Here is a 20,137-nt window from a genome sequence, read left to right on the forward strand (position 1 = left end):
AAATTTCATTATAATTGCTCCAGCCATTGTTACCTGAAACATTAGCACACATATAGACAAACATATATTATGATGACGTGGTGGATTATTAATCGTTTCTATATTTTAATCCCATCGATTACACTTCATATAAAAACTATAATGATAGGCAGTCGCGATTTCGGTAAATAATTACACCTCCTTTTACAGTGATCTCCAAATTGCCGTTTTGCTTTCTTGTGCCTTCTCGTCCTTTTGTAACCAACTTCAAATGGAATAACTATTTTTGTTAAATACGCTGATTGTTTATAAAACAGATTGTTTTGTCGGCTTTCTTATGAAGGCATCAAAGAAAGTAATTAGTATAATTAGTTTAAGCTTGTTACTGTGATTGCGCGAGATTTGGTTTTGACCGTATCAATTGCTGGGAACAATTCTATCTCCACTTTCAATAATAAGAGAGATGAACTGAGCATTCCATGGATATATATACCGTTGGGTATCGGGTGCAGCGTGTGGCTGAGATGGAATTCCGAGCAGTTTCCGGGACTTGCAACCCGGGTGTAGGTTTAAGACCCCTTTGCCGATATACGTAAACACTCGCCTTCACGGCTCGTATTTGTCTCCCTGCTCAGCCAGAGCTGGTTAGAGCTTGCTAGTACAGCTTTAGTTACACGCTCTAGTATAGAACTTACTGTAGTTCCAGACAGGCCAAGATCTTTATGAAGGTCGTAGAAAGGTTTCGCTGGTATCCTTCTCGCTGTCACGTTGACCGCATATAAATTAACCTCACAGCCATTTTTAGTTAATTTTATTAATAATAATATTTAATCGTATTAATTGCGTATTTAGTTATGAAGGTTTATGCAGCAATTTATTTTGGACATTCCTCAGTATATCATATATGGATGGTTTTACAATTATTTGAATTACTTATGTATTAGATGTTAGCGTCCAGATATCCAAATATTCACACTTATTGCTAGAGAGATGATGTAAGTGTGACATGTCTGTCTGTAGCTCATACATTTGTTTTTGTCTAAAAGGTGACGTTAACGAAATAGTTCTTACCTACAATTTCTTTATTTTATTCAGGGATTACTTAATATTTTGAATTTTACAATTATTTACCTCTTCTTTAATGTAGCGGTTAAATCGTATATCCTAATATTGGAAATTTACGTTACCTTTTTTTTAATATCAGGGAAATATTCGTCGACAAAATTTCATTCTTCTTAAATTAACGTTACCTACGGAATATTTACACTATAGATCCATAGTATATGTGTGCACCACTTCCTACCTACTCGTAGGTAGATGGTACATGGTACACATAAAACATTGCGTGCGCAGGCGCCGCGACGGACGCGCCCGAGATGGATTTGTGGGAATCTTAAATAATCAGGACTGGATTTAGGGACAGAACATTAATATTATTGTAGAGCAAGCATTTTGTAATAGTAATCTTACTAATGTCATAAACGTGTAAGTGTGTGAGTATGGATGGATGTTTGCTATTCTTTCAAGCAAAAACTACTGAACTGATTTTGTTGAAACTTTACAGTAATATAGGTTATATATCACAATAACATATAGGCTAATTTAAAAGGATATTATGTAAATTGGACCTATAATGATAAATGTCAAGTAAGTGTAATACTAGCTAACCCGGAAAACGTTGTTTTGATAGGGTTGTATGTATTTTTAATGCCACATAATAAAAAACTAAATATATAATTTTGTTTTTCAAAAAATGAAAAAAAAAAGTTGGGTGAGCCAATTTTAACACTTCTTCTTTTAAAATTTTATCAAAATCGGTCAAGCCGTTTAGGAGTAGTATAAACATGATACACGAGAATTTAATATATAAAGATTAGGTCAGTCCAAGTCCGCCCCATGGTGGTTAGCTCGCCACACATAAATCGTAAAGCGACAGTTTTAAATACCCACTATTGTACAAATATTTGTATCGTATTAGCTGAACATGTCACATGTAGTTAATGGGGCGCTCCGCTCGCGTGATTTAGTGGCCGTGTGTACGGCTACCTCGGTCGTGTTCGTGGCCGGATAAAGCTGTATGTATCTCTTTGTGTAGGTTTTTTTGTAGCATAGGGGCGAACAAGCAAGCGGCTCCCCTGAAAGTGTTTACCGCCACTCATGGGCAAGTGACACCAGAGACATTGCTAGTGTGTTTCCAGTCTTCAAGGAACAGATTTACTTACTTTTTTAATGGATTATAATGGAATGGTGCACCCGCCTGCATTATTGGTTTACATTGGCGGAGCACCGGTGGATGACAAGATGAACATTAGGTCAGGACAGTTAGCTTATCGTGACAAATTTACTTAGAATTTATCATGATGATTTCCAGAGGAACTGCGTTGAAGTCAATTTGACAGTACACTGCAGTACACTGCTAGGAATAGGACAGTTGATAACAAGATGAATATAAGGTCAGGTCAGTTAGCTCATCGTGATAAATTTACTTAGAAATTATCATGATGATTTCCACAGGGAACCGTGTGAAGGTTAACCTGACAGTACATTGCTAGCAAAGGGACATTGGATGACAAGGTGAACATGAGGTCGGGTCAATTAGCTCATCGTGACAAATTTACTTAGAATCTGTCACGATGGTTTCCAGAAGGAATGTGTGGAAGTCAATTTTACAGTACACTGCTAGTAGTAGGACAGTTGACGATAAGATGACCATAAGGTCAGGTCAGTAAGCTCATCGTGTCAAATTTTCTTAGAATTTATTATGATGGTTTCCAGAGGGAACCGCGTGGATGTCAACCTGACAATAATTCCTAGCAATGGGACAGTGGATGACAAGACAAAGATAAGGTCAGGATGATGACAATGAACTAATTGTCATCGTGACAAATTTACTTAGAATTTATCATGCTGGTTTCCAGAGGGAACCGATGGAACTCAACTTAACGGTACATTGCTAGCGATAGCATCATTAGTCCACATTACTAAATCCCCTTCCCCTGATTTGCTTATTTTGTAAGCTGTATCTCAGCTTGAAGGTATATATAGCAGTGAAATTTAAAGGTATGTGAGATAACGACATATCCTTCAGGACTGCCACAGCACGGGGGGGTCACTACGTCCCGGGATGAACGTATAAGTTTCTAAATGATTATAATGTTTTGTAGAAAAAACTTAAAATTAATAACGCTAACAATATTATCTGATTACACTAAGAATGAGTGCGTAACGGTTTCTATGTTGATTATCGCACGCCTCTCACTTGTTATTGTGTATTTATTTTAAATAACAGCTATTCAAAAGAGTAACACACAAGTTTCTTGCTCATTCTTCTTGTGATTAGTCTGCGTTCCGAATCAGTGGTAGATTAAAAAAATATGGCTGTTCAAAAGTGCTTATATTGAGTTTCTTTTAATAAAGATTATTTCTATTTCTAAAAAAACTGTTGAAACTCTGCAGTTAACCAATCTTCAAAATAGCTTATCTTTCCCATAAAAAAAATGTATTATGGTATGGTATGGTGTATGTACATGGTAGCATGGTTTATACGGTTTATTACTAAATGGCTGTTAAGCGGTACAGACATACTGACATTTCAATATTAATATGGATATATAAGCTATGGTTGTCATTTTCCATCTGGTGGGCCGTCAGATGGTTGGTACTTATATAAAAAAATGTAAACAAACTTGTGTATTTGTCTTATTAACTTAATAAAACGATAAGTTATTCGTAATTTATTATACATATTGCACATTACTACTATACTGGATATACTCAAAAGTTACAATTTTTGAAATTAGTTAGTTAAAGACATAACTTAAGAGTGGATATTCCAAAGTATGTAGTTTTTTAAATGTATTATCTGTACTTACTGAATTAACTCGGAAACTACAAATTTTTGAAATTAGACTTTAAAGACATAACTTAAGAGTGGATATTCCAAAGTATGTAGTTTTTTAACGTTAAATTATTCTAAAAATATAGTAATAACAACGACATTTACCGGTAAAACAAGTCGAGAGAGCTCGGTTTAGTAATAAATATGAATTATGCATTTAATGATGATTTCTAATGGCGGCAAAGGGCAAAATATACAATCCATCAGACATGTTAAAACTAAGAAACACATGTCATATTAAAATATTGCGGTCTTACCACACATTTTTTTCTATAATTGGAATTACACGCAACCGGCCCACCTAATGGTAATAATCTTAGCCTATATACCACCAAGGATATCACGTTATCATGTGATAGACATAGCACCACTCACGCGTTGCAATTGTGTAGGACTAAGAAATCTATACTAATAGTATAAAGCTGAAGAGTTTGGTTGTTTGAACGCGCTAATCTCAGGAACTACTGGTTCGAATTGGAAAATTCTTATTGTGTTGGATAGTCCATTTGTCGAGGAAGGGTTTAAGCTACATAACATTACGCTACGACCAATGTAAAGAAAGCATAAGTGAAAAATGTTGCAAAAACGGGGAAAATTATTCATATTTGAGAGTTCTCAAATATGAATAACCGCGGTAATGTATCTTTAGAAGTTTCTAAAGATAACCACGAAGTGTTTTTGATAACCACGCGAAAGAAGTCGCAGCTAGTCATAAATATGGAACCTGCAATTTCGCTACAGGCAACACCTACTAACAGTAGAAACCACTGGAGACAGTCAGAGGAAGCCTATGCTTGTTAGGAAATAGATATACATATATATGTACAAAAATAACTAATATCTGAATATAGGCTTTATTAATGTTAATTTCGTTGCTTTGTCTTATATAAAGCAAGGTGCTTGGTGGCTGAAATAAAAGAAGTAGAGGTTGCGTTTTTTATTGTGTGGAAAATTATTCAAAAGACCGTCCTCCTGCCGGAGGAGCTACAAGGGGGAGTATGGGATTCTTACACACTAAAAAACCACTACCTACCGTATAGCTGCGAGCGTCATTGCTGGAGTTACGAGGTCTCGTTTCCCTATCGCGACTCCGACGGTGTTGGCCCGCCCTGTAGAGGGGTCTAGGGCGACCAATCTCGTTGTTAGGGCGACTATTTCACCCTACTCCGAAGACAAATGTTACTTTCTAGCTAGATATTTTAGGAAAACATTCATAATACAAATAATCGTAATGCAAAACAGTCGTAATGCTTTCCTACAAAATTTTGTTTTTAGCCAAAGTAAGATTTTTCTACTAGATTAATTAGGCAATCACAGTAATAATATATGTGTTTTAAAAAAAATATTACTAATAACTCTTATTCGAAAGTGGTTCATAACTTTTCTTTCTGGCTTGGTGCCGCCTGGCAGATGAGACATCCTCGTAGATATAGAACGGCCTAACATTTCGGTAAAGATAGTAAGCATGCAACGAAATTGTCACCATTTTATTCATGATGTATATTTATTTATAGACAAATAGTTCTAGAGCCGGCATATTTTTCAGGAGACTATAGGTGTCATATCCTAATATGTATCCTAGTTTATTTTTAATAAGAATGGTGGGCTACGATACACTTGAAGTAAGACGGAAGACTGCAATGCTGGAGTATGTAGTTAAAGTTATTATTTAGGAAAAATTGTAACCAAGCTATATCAATATCCATGAAAGCGTTCAATAATTATGTAAAAGCAAGTAGCAGGCACTTATTTGATGTTCCATAGAGAAGAACAGAGCTAACCAAGCAGGCTCCCATTACTCTTGCACGGGAGTCTACTCAACGACGTCGTTAATTGGTTTCCAGAGTTAGAAATATTTACATGTAACGCGGGATGACAGTGGATTACTTACGTAATACGTAAATTTTAAAGTTGTTTTTCGTGTAATTGTTGTAATTTTCTTAATTTTGTTAATATAATAAATTTGTGTAATTTTTCTAAGAGAGAGTTAGGATTGGGAAACTGTATGTCTCACTTAATTTTGATATGAATAAAAAACAAATAGGATTTTCTCAATTTTTTGTTATGCATGAATATGAATGGTGCTCCTATCGGGGCTAAGGGTATATTCTGTTGGGGCACCCGTGCAGGATGGATTTATGAGCATGAAATCAGGTCAGATACACCATCGTGTCAAATTCTCTAAGAATCAACCAGGCTGGTTTCCAGGAGAACAGCGTCAAGATCCACCTGATATGGTATACTGTCAGCTATAGAGTCACTAGTCCCCATTGCTAACTTTCTTTTTGAAAGTGAAGAAAATTCGTTTCGAATAAGAGATAGATCTACATTTTGCCCTGGACAACGTATTTATTAGTCACATCATATTTCTTTACATGGAAGCGACTATTTCCATGTATATATATTTCTAATCAACTCAAACAACAGTTCTCTTCACCCGTTGTTAAAAGCTGTATGATCTAGTCATAAACTGTATTTACTTTTTTTTTATTTATTTATTTAATAAAGATTTAAATAGTCTTATGTTAGTCTCTTGGACTACGTGAATTACGCGTGACTTTGTCTGCGTGGTATTTGAGTTATTTTCGTCTAGTAACCGGGCAAATTATATAGGGTGTAACAGATATATATCGTTTTATAAAATTAATAATAGGAACTCTACTTCCGTAAATTAGACCTTAATATTCCATGAATGTAGGTTCAAAATAAAATGAACAATCCATACTAATATTATAAATATGTAAATGTATTTGTAAACCTGCTGTTTGTACGTCTAAATTAATGAGAATTCTATTACAAAGACAGACATTAAAGAACTTTTATCTAAAAAAAAATAAACAAGGCGCAGGTAACAAGCAGCAATAATATATTTCAAACAAAATTGATCACGTGACCAATTATATATCCAACTAGCCGTTCCCGCGACTTCGTTCGCGTAGAATATAACATTATTTTTCTAAAATAAAAGTAGCCTAAGTTACTCCTTATTACATCAGCTACCTGCCAAAAAAAATCCCGTCAAAATTTGTGCAGCCATTTTAGAGATTAGCCGGAACAAACAGACAGACAGACAAAAATTGTAAAAATGTTATTTTGGTGTATGTACCGTATTTATATTCATATACATTTAGTAAAAAACGGTTATTTCAATACTACAAACAGACACTCCTTTTATTTATATGTATAGATATTGATTACTAACCATATACATCGGCTATGCCTAAGTATATATAGAAAATATTTTTATATTTACAGCTTGCTTCTTACTATATGTACTTCGTGACTCAGTAATAGTGTATACCGTAATAATTATTATTATTAATTTCAGTATAATTACTTTATTTTATAAGCCTAATTATTATTTATTTCAATACAATTACTTTATTTTATAACGTAACGTGTGTGTGCTAGGAAATCCCTGTATTCCAAACTTTATGTCCAATAGATGATATATAAATAATGGAATGTTTTTGATACTTTGTAGTTTTTCAAGTAAAGTTTTACGAATAAAGTATATTTTAACAAGAGAGAACAGCAATGTATACCTAATAGTAATCACCTGTAAAGTTCTCCATAACTGTTTTACGCCTGATCCCAATCTGGCGCCACGCAACGTCCATAGTTCACACGAAATCTTAAACATCTTGTATTTTATACCCGCATAATACTAATATTACATGTTTAAACGCCCGCCACTAGCTACGTAATAGTGTTATTAAAATGCGTCAAGGTGGATAGACTATAGGATCGAGCCGATTTATTAAAAATACGCTCTTTTTTATGTAACTGGATACAAACTAATGGCACTGTTGGTAAGTAATAAACATTACATATATATATATATATATATCATTACATTACATTAACATAATTATTAAATTATTAATAATTATATTTTATAAATCAATACCCTGGCGTTGTCACGTGACGCCCGTGATACCACACATGCGTTGCTATTCCAGGGGACAAAGAAGTTACACCTCGACTACACATGCTATATGTGGTTGTAGCCATGTATGAACGAATATCTCTTTTGGAAAGTATACACTCTATCCTGACGAGTAAAAACCATCGCTCCTAAGAATATCCTTCAATTCTTTTCTCTCATGATTAACGAATAGTAGCTTTGAAATAGAGCTAGCACAATTAGATCTATGCAGGTCGCAGTGATACAGATTTTACCACCTAACAATAGCCCAAAAACCTCAATAAAAAAATTACATTAAAATAAAATGAACAGTTAGAGAATGGTAATCTGTCCAGATACTACTTGAGCATGCAAATTTAAAATATAGTGTAGTAGTATATAACTTAAAAATAATATCTATGATGTCTGTACATATATATTTATTCTGATGGCATTCTCTACCAGTCAGCCGTCGCATTGATCAGAGATAATCAGCCTGTGCATTTTCATAAATTAATATAAAAAAAAGCAGTTAAATACAGAAAAATATATAATATAATAATAATAATCTCAGGACAATTCACACAGCGCCATCTAGACCCAAGTTAAGCTAGCTAAAGCTTGTGTTATGGGTACTAGACAACTGATACATATACATAGATATTTTTTTTAATACATACATATTATACATACCGATACAAACAATCATACTCATGAATACAAATGTTTGTGCCGTGCGAGGAATCGAACCTGCGACCATCGGACGTAAAGCGGTGTGCTAGATCGCTAGACCACCGAGGTCGTCAATAATATAATATAATTCAAATATATAATTTATGTATTAACGAGTAGGATATTCTCTCTCGCTTGTTTAAAATCGGTTCAGCAATTAACATTCTGAGTGTGTTTTAATTAGAATAATATATGTATCTAATACATATAATTATGTAGAATTTAATATCAGAATCAAATATTTTATCTTTTTATCTAAAATCTCGTGGATATACCATGGAAATTCACGTAATTTCCGTGGTAGATCCACGAGATCCATATAGTCATAGAGCCATATATCCATAGAGTCATCGAAATATTAAGTCGTTTCTAAGGTATTGTATTTTTTTTATATTAGAAAAAGTCATCAAAATATTATTAGTCGTTTCTAAGGTATTGTATTTCTTGGGCTTCAGGGTCTCGAAGGTATCTTTTTTTTTATATTATTTTGAAAAACATGCGCGCGCGCGTCTTCCGTTTGACTGAAATTATGATTATTATTGTTATGTACAAAATAAGCAATTATAGAGACATTTGTATTGTTTATTTACTGGTTACCTAGACAACAATGAATAGTCTATAACAATTATTATTATATTATTAGCATAGAGGCGTGCCCGCTTGATGCACTTCTGCGGTGCTTACGCGGTAACTGGGCACCGCTACCGTTGGTACACCTCTCGTTAGCCGACGCTCGCGTGTGATTTAATGTCACATACCGTACAATCGCGTGAAAGTACATTCCTCTATTTATACCACCTCCTGCCACTTGCTTTACTCGATATCTATCATTTTTAAACAGCTTTAAAGTTATAGGTAAAGTCATTGTAAATTGTAAACATAAAGTTGTAGTTTAAGTCTGAATCTATTTACTTGATTCTTTTTAATGTGTTTCCTACATATCGATAATCTGTTAAATAATTACGTTAATTAAAAAAAGCAATACTTCGTCCCCTAATAATTTTAGTAATTTCATTAATTACTTTTAAATAACGATTTCTTATTTTTTAATAAATATTACAGATATGCTTTACCACAGTTTTTTTGTATAGAGTTCTGCTGTAGTAGAGATCTATTATTTTCAGTTACTTTCTTTTTGAAAGTGTTCTAGTTTAATTAATATTTTGGCTGTAGATTTTAGATATACACGTTACTCTGTAGATTGTTTTGTAGGATATATGTCAGAAACTATTAGCGATGCCTCAGGTTTCCTAGTCATTTCAGTACTCTCATAATATTCCGCCGTGACCCATAGTTTGGGATGTACTGCACTATAAACAAATCATGAAACCTAGGTGGTCTAGCGGTTTAGCACACCGTCTTACTTCCGATGGTCGCGGGTTTCTTTCCTCGTATTTTATTATTTATTTTCAAACATTTGTATTCGTGACTATGCGTCGGTATGGGTGTTTTCTATGTATAATATTCATGTATTTAGAATATATATATATATATGTATGTATTTGTATCAGTTATCTAGTACCCATAACAAATGCTTTAGCTAGCTTAACTTGGGACTAGATGGCGCTGTGTGAATTGTTCTGAGATTATTATTATTATACTTTCTTTATATGATAATACATCGTTAATAATACATGAACTGCTTTAATTTTACTTAACAATATAAATTGCTATTAGATCAATAGATAACTGCCTATCTCCCACCCGGACACAGCGTGAACATATATTATTTTTACTACCACCCCAAAGGGAACCGAAAAAGGGTGATCTAAAAATTTACCTCATTTGTAAGGATTTATAACTCCTTTAAGGGGTGCCACGCGGTAATTTACTGCCATATTTGTGACAAAATAGCTATTAAACAGCGGACAATGAAGGTGACAACCCTGATTTATTGGCGCGATAAAAGATGTATCGGTTTTTAAGTTAAGGATTCTCTAGTTTCGTTTTAATGGGTGCCGCTTTTAAACTCGGACCCATGGAATATAACTTTCTCGTTTATACAAGATATTTTTGTGTTATAAGAATGGCAAACAAGTTGAAAGACCACCTGGTTGTAAGTGATACATGAACAGGACTACGGACATCACGTTATCATGTGACGTCAGTGATACCCATGTGTGGCAACACATGGGTATCCAGAGGACTAAGGTAGAATAATAATATCCCTGGACAATTCACACAGCGCCATTAGACCACTGATATATGTATATACTGAAATACATTATTTTTATAAAAATTTATACATAAAAATTACGTGTCACATTGTTAGTCTGAAATTCACTCCTATACTACTGAACCGATTGCCAACTTGAAAGATAGGATAGCTTACATCTCAATTTACAGTTGCTATATTATTTAACCTTATCCAGAGCAACACGTGGCGGGGTCTGCTAGTATATATATACAGAGAAAACACCCAGACCAATACTAACAATCATACTAATGAATACAATTTTTTTTACCTGCGAGGAATCGAACTCACGACCATAGGAAGTAAAGCAGTGTGGTAAACCGCTAGACCACCGCGGCCGTCTCTAAAGACATTGGTTTAAAATGTCGTTTTCGCAGCATGATTTGTCTATAGAAAATACAATAACAAGAGAACTGTTAAAGTGGTGATTATTAAAAACAAGAAACACGATACGCGGAAAAGAAAACCAAGAATTTGTGTTAGAACAACATTATTTTGTAGGGAAATTTCTAGAAACACCACGTAGTGTGTTATTGTTATTTTCTATTTCTGTACCACTTCTGTTATAAGAACCTAAGGACGCCACTAGTAATAGAGCTGGCAAGATTACTATTATGATCTTAAAGAAACCATATAGGCAAGTAAGTATAGGCAGTGATGTAAATGCACGATGCTTTATTGAAAGCTACATTTTATTTATTTATTTATTTCAGGCTAATAGGCCCATATTATTGATAAGTATTTATGTAATATAGGGAATATAATAAGTAACAACACGACTTCTTTACACTGGATTTATTCAAAGACAAGATGGGCGATCGTCCGTATGCGAAACGATCCACCCTCACAACTTTATAAGGCGTATACCCTACATTACAATTATAAATACCTTATGGACTAACAATTTTTTTATTGGGGATTTGGGCTATTTTCAGGTGCTAAGACCTGTAACACTGCGTACTGTATAGATCTATTGTGCTCGCCCTTATTCAGAGTTTGTTACCTAGGTAACAACCCATGAGGGACAAGAATTGAAGGATATTCCCAGAGCGATGGTTTTTATCTCCTCAGGATATAGTGTATACTTTTCAAAGAAGATATTTCGTTTATGCATGAGAGGGTTCAACGTGCTCGCGAGTTTAGATTTTCATTCGTTCACAGTGAACGAATGAAAATCTAAACTTCGTTTTGGTAAACGCGATCTATATAATGCTGGTGAATTCCATTTAAAGTAAAACGAGATCAATATGGATCTTTTTTTCGAGTTTACGCTAAACTCAGTTTCCTTGAACTTATTTATACTGCAATTGGTGAAATCCAGCCTAAGACTTGTAAAAATATTAATTTCATATTGTTTGCCCACAGCCGGACGAGTTGGCAAAATCGGTGAAGCTGACGTCACGTGAGCGTCGATTCATAAAGTTCGCGAGCGTGGAGTATGGTGGACAGCTGTACATGACCCCGCAGGACTTTCTGGAGTCGGTCGTTGAGCAGGAACCGCGCCGTGAGTACACTTATTTTTTTGTAACGTCAGAAAGATCTTCATATAGTCCGGACTATCGGATTCTTACCGACTAAAACATGACGGCTATTGTATCGCAAGGGCTATGGGAACGCAAGGCATTCGTCTAAGATGGCGTGATTACATTTACAAATCAATAATGATAAGTTTCTTAAGTATAAAAATAACATAGGTAGAGCGACGACACGTAGGGTTGCAGATAATAACTGGACGGGAAGAGATGAAGATCGTGCCCCGTGGCGTGCCTTGGGAGAGGCTATATGTTCAGCAGTGGACCGCTGTGGGCTGATTAAGATACAATTGAATTGTCTGTTTTTAGTTTTAAATTCATAGCTTTTCATTAAATGCATATGAAAGTGAGCTTATCCACGGATCCCCAAGGGTAGTTAATAGTTAGGGCAGTTAATAAATTGAACTGCAGAAATCCTGCCACAGTGGCTGTTATATTTATTAAAATTATCAAAACGCTTATACCGATTCACGCGGAAATCTTAATATCGAGTTGTAGAAAATTAATGAAACGTATTAACGCCATCTAGTGGTACAGTTGTAAAACATAAGTATACAAATGATCACTCTTGTTAGATTGTACAGAAAGTATAAAGTAGGTACTCAACACTCACTAGAACTACAGTATCACTAGTCCCCAATACCAACAATCCACTCGCCCTTAACTAGATGCATTGTATTTGCAGCTCGTCTTAAGAGACGTATCCTGACGACGAAAGAAATTGAACAGCTGCGGGACCACACGCCGGCGCTGAAGAAAGGGTCACCGCAGTTGTTCAGGAACCTCAGAGATAAAGGTCAGTGTTTACCTTATTATCTAACAAAGAGGAGACCTAATCTTTTTCGGATGTAGATAATAATAAGAATGACCCAGAATTGCCCAGAATTCACACAGCGCCATCTAGAGCAAAGCTAACCAGAGCTTATGTTATGTGTACTACATAAATTATATATTTTTTGTATATTATAAACAAGATATTATACATATTATAAATACCTAGACCGGTAAACAAACATACTCCTAATTACAAATGTTTGCACCGTTCGTGGAATCGAACCCGTGACCATCGGATGTAAGGCGGTGTGCAAAACCGCTAGATCACCGAGACCGTCAAATATCTATATGTTCAGATGAGTACACTGTTCATACATAACATATGTATGGAACTATTATCACTTTTCATCCCCACAGATCGATCCTCTGTCCAATTCAACCGAGGATCGAAATTACGACAGCTTAGGCCGTGGTGTGAACCCCTAGTGGTGCCCTCAAACTAATGTCATATCCGTCAGGTAGGAGCTGACCTTCAGCCGCTCCATAAGTCTTTCCACGGGTTTGGAGTGCCATCTGCACTGGCCGATGTAGCTGTAAAGGCCACCTGCGCCCCACAGCGTAGTCTGGAGTAGTCTAAAAACAGTCACTCTTCATTAGATAAGGCGTGAAGGATAGTACAGTAATTCCCAAATGTGACTAACATTTCTTTATGTTTCAGGAATAATATCATATACAGAGTATTTATTTCTTCTATCTATATTAACAAGTAAGTACATCAGAGCACATTTTAATTATCTAGAAAACCAATTTAACATTAAAAGAATGTGACATTTTCCTAGACGTAACTAACATTGCTAATATTGGTCTAGTAGAAATAGAAATAATTTTTATTCAAATAAAGTTAGTATAAGCACTTTTGAATAGTCATATTTTATTGAGTCTACCACTCATTCGGAAGTAGACTCATCACAACAATGAGAAAGAAGCTTGCGTGTTGCTCTTTTAAATAAATATTGTTCAGAATTACATTTTTATATATTTATATACTGAGTAACGAAATAAATTAATAAATCAGACATAGTTATCACAGTTGACTAGTCTCTACAAGCAGTACCTGTTCACGAGTATAACTTGTGTTTTAGTAACCATTTTTATTGACCCCAAATATCGTGAGTTCGAATCCCGCCATCACCAAAAGGTTTTGTTTTTCTGAATTTCCAGTAATACAGATAACAAACTAAATTAATATGGCCGTGGTGGTAAGTTCGCTTCCTGCCATGTTGGTGTCAAAAGAACTTGTTGGATACAAGTTCTTTTGACACCAACATGGTAGGAGCATGGAGCATGGAGCTATAAAACATAAATAATTTAAAAAATACGATTGAAATATACTAAACTAAATATTTATTGCCTTCACCACATCGTCGACTATTGCAAATGTTACTGGCTACCCCTTCTGGGATTACAGTCGTAATAATGGAAATGTATGTTTCCAGAGCCGGCGTCTGGATTTCAAATAGCGTTCAACATGTTCGACACTGACGGCAACCAAAGAGTAGATAAGAATGAATTTCTAGTCGTAAGTATTATTTTTACATCTATTATTACAAGTACATATATTGCTTAATAGTAGTATATCTAGCAGTATTAAAAACTCTGATTACATAGCAATGTATCTCAAAACAATCAAAATTGTAGACTTAAAATAGTAGAAAAACAAATTTAGTATAAAATGTATATTACTTAGTAATTATATTATTTTCATAAACAAAATGGACGATATTTAATAATGGAACTGTAGTGAAATATTTGAATTCGATATTCAAATTAAGTATTTCAATACAATTCAAATTTCGAATATTTTCGATTTTAAATTACCAGGTTATATTTCTCATCCATATTGTTTATTTTTGTAGGTTAGATTTTGTCTATGATGATTATAATCTGTAGTGGTTATGATATCTCAATTTTCTCGACTTAGATTAGAAATAGGTATTAGAATTTAAAAAGAAAACAAATTTACAAAGCACAGAGTAGTGATTTTTGTAGAAGCTTCACCTACTGATTTATAATGCATGACATTTTCAAACATTTTGAATTGCAATAATTTTAATTTAGAAATAACTTATCTTGTTATAAAGTCATCTACTATCTGTATAATTGACGAAATCTTTACAAAAATACTCTTAACGCACCTTTTAACACGAGCACATATTTATGCAACAAGGAACCATCGTTTTTATTTATTTATTTAAGTATATATTTATTTCTTATCTTTTTCTGAGCTTGTTTTCTGCCGTATATAATATAGATCCAACGGTTGCTCGGTGGTGCCTTTAAGGAGCGTAAGAATTTGGACCGCAAGAGTCAGGAGGCAGTGAGTTGAAAGAGTGCTTCTGTTAGGGAAATTATTCGGTAGTAAGTTAAAAGTTGCATATCGATTTATTTCCAGTATTGCCATTATAAAATATTGTATGTATCTTTCATGAATATTGTTTTCTTTTTAATATATACATATATTTTTAAAATACTGTAAAAAATATTTAGTTATTTTTTATATAATTATTATATTATCTTTTTTTGGAAAAAAAAATACGATATTCAATTAGAAATGTTTTTATTTGTGTATATAGATATATAAATATATTTATATATTTAGTATTTTATATTTATATATTGTTTGATTATTCATAATTCGAGTCAATAAAATGGTTAATAAATCAATATGATCTTTTAACTGTCCGAAACAAATGGTTGTGCCGCTTCAAAATCATGAAAAAATGTCGATTTGTGTCGGTTTCTAGTTTCTGTGTCGTTCTTTTTGTTCTTTTTTTATTTGTCTTTCCTTTTTATACTACGTGCAGTACATTATTTCTAAATACATAACGCTGTTATATCTCTGTCGTAATTAAAAGTGTAACACACTTAGCAATCCATTCATGGAGTTTGGAAATCTTGGATTCAACTCCTCTCTTCTCTAATTATATGTTTTTATATTGTTATTTTTATTTTTTCAATCGGCGGCACAGCCAGCTTTATATATTGCTTCTAAACTATTTCGTTTAATTTTTTATATATAAACTCTTGTTTTAATCAGAAAACCACGCTTACCATCTAAAATTTGAAGTATAAAATTGCTTTATACTGTTGATTATATGTATAATAATTATATTTGTGTGTAATATGTGCTCACCGCCTGGCATTGTAGCTGCTTTCCTTAGTCTCTTCAAGTGCACAGAAGAGCAAGATGGCCCAAATTGAAAGAGATTCTAAGCCTTCTACAGTAAGTCGACAATCCGGTGTTGCGTTCACTGGCTTCAAGCGTCAGATTGTTTTTAGTGTTGTGTCGTTTCATTTAGATACTTGGATGGAGGCATAGCTTGTCTCGTTCGCACACATGTGTAAAGAATTTTAAGATCCTAATATTAGTAAATGTCTATACAACACAATACACGATACATTTGTATTTACAAATCTATTTTGTGTGAGCGAGAGAAATATATTTTGTTCTTTTTATCTTCTTTATAATATCTTTTACAGTCGCCTGATTGTTTCCTCTTGCATAACGCATTTTTTAATATCTACGTCATTTCTTCGTTAAATTTATTTGTTACTCTTAACTAAACAATCTATTTTACAATAAAATATAATACAAAGATCGTAGACACATACCAAAGTACATTTTATATGGAATATTAATGAAATATATGTAAAAATAACTGAAAATATCTATATATATTTTATTGAAATTCTATTGAAATATTAATATTGACGATGGACCATACATACAAACACTTAACTGTGTACATGCTTGTGTTTATAATTAACAATATAACAAAAAAAAATTAATTAAATTTTCTATTGTACTTTCACAATCATGTTTGTATGACTGAATAATGTGACGTAATTCCTGTTTTAAATACTAATTTACTCATATAATAAATATATTTTTAATATGCACTATTTTGTTCATATAAAGGTGATTCCAGACTACTCCAGACTTGTATAATCTGTAAAATCGAATGTAAAGTAAACGATCGAACATTATTATAATCAAATGATTCAATCAAAATATCTTTATTCATGTAGGTCTATTACAGACTCTTATGATATATCAAATCTATTGTCAGTTGCCAGTGGTTTCGAGATGAGAAGAACTGACGAGAAACAGCTCGTATTCTTTTGAAATGAGCTTGTACATACATGTTTGCAATAAACAGATTTATTTTTAAATTCAAATTTGTGAAAATAGTGTGTCCACCAGCATATCCTTATGCAATTTTGTCAAAAGCAAATAGTCTAATTATTGTTCGTAACTCTTACAGACCAGTCTCCACAAGTAGTAGTACTATTGTGTTCGTAAAGACGGTAAAGCTAGAAAATACAACTGGAATATTTAAAATCAAAGGACAACTTTAAAAAATCCATTATTTATTTCACTAACTAAAGAATGTTTTGTTTTCCCCAATATATGATACTTATTGACTGTATTTGTATGTGTACCAATCTATAATATGGTAAATGACCCTTCGTATTCAGATTATGTATTTGAAAAACCAGTGTTACCAGTATTCACAAACTTGCATGAAAAAGATAATTTTGTTTATAACAAGTAACATTATTAGAAATAAAATTGTAACTATTTAAAAATGAATAAAAGTTACATGTTTACATATTTTAGATAATAATATATTTTAACGTCTTTAATTTACTTTGAGTCTTGCAGTTTTGAGAGCGTGTATATATATTAACTAATTAAAAAAAAACCCGCATGTAAATTGTGAGTCACACTGCAACAAGAATGATACCAAAATAGTGACAATCTGAAATCCTATAATAGTAATTGCACTTGGAAATGTCGTTCGAAATATGATTTTTTTTACACGTTTTCTTTATATATTTTTTTAACGTGACTGGAATAACAAACTAGCTAACGTCCGATCTGCCACGTGTACGAACAAAAAAGGAGACATTAAGATATCGTCATCAAAACTATAATAATGAATAGACATACACAAAAATACTAATATATAAAGATACATAAATTATACATAAATAACATATATTGATAAACATTAAAAAAACTTTAATATGTATAGGTGCGTATGACTAAAAATGTTCTGTAATAAAAAAAATATGTTATCAGCGAAAAAAGTAAGATATGTTCATTGGAGACAATTGTTTAGTTATATGAATGCTATTACTGAATTTCAGATTGTTTCTACTACACCTGAACACATTCTACAAATATATTGTTGTAATTTATTGTACATTTTGTACGACTGAATTATTCACATCACGTTCTACTTGGTGTTCTCTATGTGGTAATCTAATTATATACAGTTTAATATATAAATTTAGGTTAACTTGAAACTTATATTACGTATCTAATCTACCCATTGCAAAATACTTCGGTAGATTTTATTTATAATTTACCATTTAATTAATTTATTTGTAGACTCTTTATTTTACCAGATAAATTATAAGAATCAAAATTAACAGAGTAATAGAGCAAAAGGCGGACTTATAGCTTCTGCAATCTCTTTCTAAATGTTGACTACCTTTAGATAGAGAAGAAAAGAGAATATAGTTTTTATTTTATTATTAATTATGAAAACATTCAGTTTGAAAATAAATTTTATAGTAGACACAATATCAATTATTTTTGATACGTATTTGTTATTGAAAGTATTTTCTAGAAAAATATGAAAATTATGTTGTAATATTTTTTTTTTAATTTTGTTTGTACACCAAAATATATACGAGATAATTATATAGTTATTATATTTAGATAGAAGCGTATTGTGTGTATCTTATTGCACCTTTCTATATAAGTATTAATCAATTTCTATTAATGTATTCTAAAACCTGTAAAATATAGAGAACTCCAAGTTATATACGAAATAGTACTAAGGAAATTTTATTAATGTATAATGGCAACACTACAGATGGAGAAAATATTCAGTTTCGCGTGGCGCGGCAAGAGAGGTATGACGGAGGAAACAAACGAAGACGGCAAAGAGGGGAAGCCACAAGACAATTACGTGAATGATGATCAAGGTCTACAGAGGCGACACAATGTCGACACGTTACTGCAGGTATGATTCTAGCGTTACGGCAGATATGATTCTAGCGTTACTACAGGTATAATTCTAGCGTTACTACAGGTATATTTCTTGCGTTACTGCAAGTTTAATCCTAGCGTTATGGCAGGTATAATTCTAACGGTACTGCAGGTATGCTTCTAGCGTTACTGCAGGTATGATTCTAGTGTTACTGCAGGTATAATTCTAGCGTTAATGCAGGTATAATTCTAGCGTTCCTACAGGTATATTTCTTGCGTTACTGCAAGTTTCATTCTAGCGTTACTGCAGGTATGATACTGCTAAGTGACAATCCTATTTTTCTATACAATAGTCGAATCTAATAAATAAATAGCCCTGGACAATTAACACAGCGCCATCTAGTCCCACGGTAAGCAGAGCTTGTGTGATGGGCAGTAGACAACTGATAAAGTACATAGATTTTTTTGTAAATACACATACATAATGTACACAGAAAACTCATCCACACAACAAACAAATATATAAATCGCTATTCCGTAATGCTATAAATAGAATAAAATATTTTTTATTAAAATACACACTTTTTACGATTTCGTTCCACTCGTAAGTTGCGTAATATTATGCACTTCGGCACCGAAATATCATCAAAGGGCCCTTAGGTTATCGCACCTTGTAAGAACAATAAAATAAAAGTGATGGAATAATACTATATTACTCCAATAATACCTACATAGTGCCAAAAAATCCAATATTTATATACATACATATAGTATATATATTAGTGATGTGCCGGACCGTTAAAGTTAAAAATTCTTTATTTAGGTAACACAAATTTTACAAAATTTTATACGATTTTAGACGCCTCTTTTTAAGCATAAAAATACCTGTAGCACAGGCATTTTTATGCTTAAAAAGAGGAGATTCCACTCTTTAGAAATTTTAAAAAATATATCTAATTTATTATATTATATTTCCTTTATTTATACGATTCAATTTAAAATGCATACATTACGCAACTTTTTTTCGTACTACTCTAATGCTGTTGGCCGCAGCTGG

General features: G+C 33.0%; 1 protein-coding gene across 2 annotated transcripts in view; it reads left to right on the top strand.

Moving 5' to 3' along the window:
* LOC131846393 (calcium uptake protein 3, mitochondrial) overlaps positions 1–20,137 on the top strand; it is an 89,245-nt gene that overhangs the window by 61,786 nt on the left and 7,322 nt on the right. Inside the window, exons 2-7 of one of the 2 annotated variants that reach the window (XM_059195670.1) lie at positions 12,076–12,214; positions 12,928–13,038; positions 13,735–13,782; positions 14,513–14,595; positions 15,328–15,393; positions 18,965–19,114. In XM_059195670.1, the coding sequence (XP_059051653.1) occupies positions 12,076–12,214; positions 12,928–13,038; positions 13,735–13,782; positions 14,513–14,595; positions 15,328–15,393; positions 18,965–19,114 (597 nt within the window). The remainder of the gene's footprint in view (positions 1–12,075; positions 12,215–12,927; positions 13,039–13,734; positions 13,783–14,512; positions 14,596–15,327; positions 15,394–18,964; positions 19,115–20,137) is intronic. The other variant, XM_059195671.1, reaches the window with a different exon arrangement.

Source organism: Achroia grisella, unplaced genomic scaffold (assembly GCF_030625045.1).
Source record: "Achroia grisella isolate CSIRO2021 unplaced genomic scaffold, CSIRO_AGI_Agris_v1 utg511, whole genome shotgun sequence".
Lineage (NCBI taxonomy): Eukaryota > Metazoa > Arthropoda > Insecta > Lepidoptera > Pyralidae > Achroia > Achroia grisella.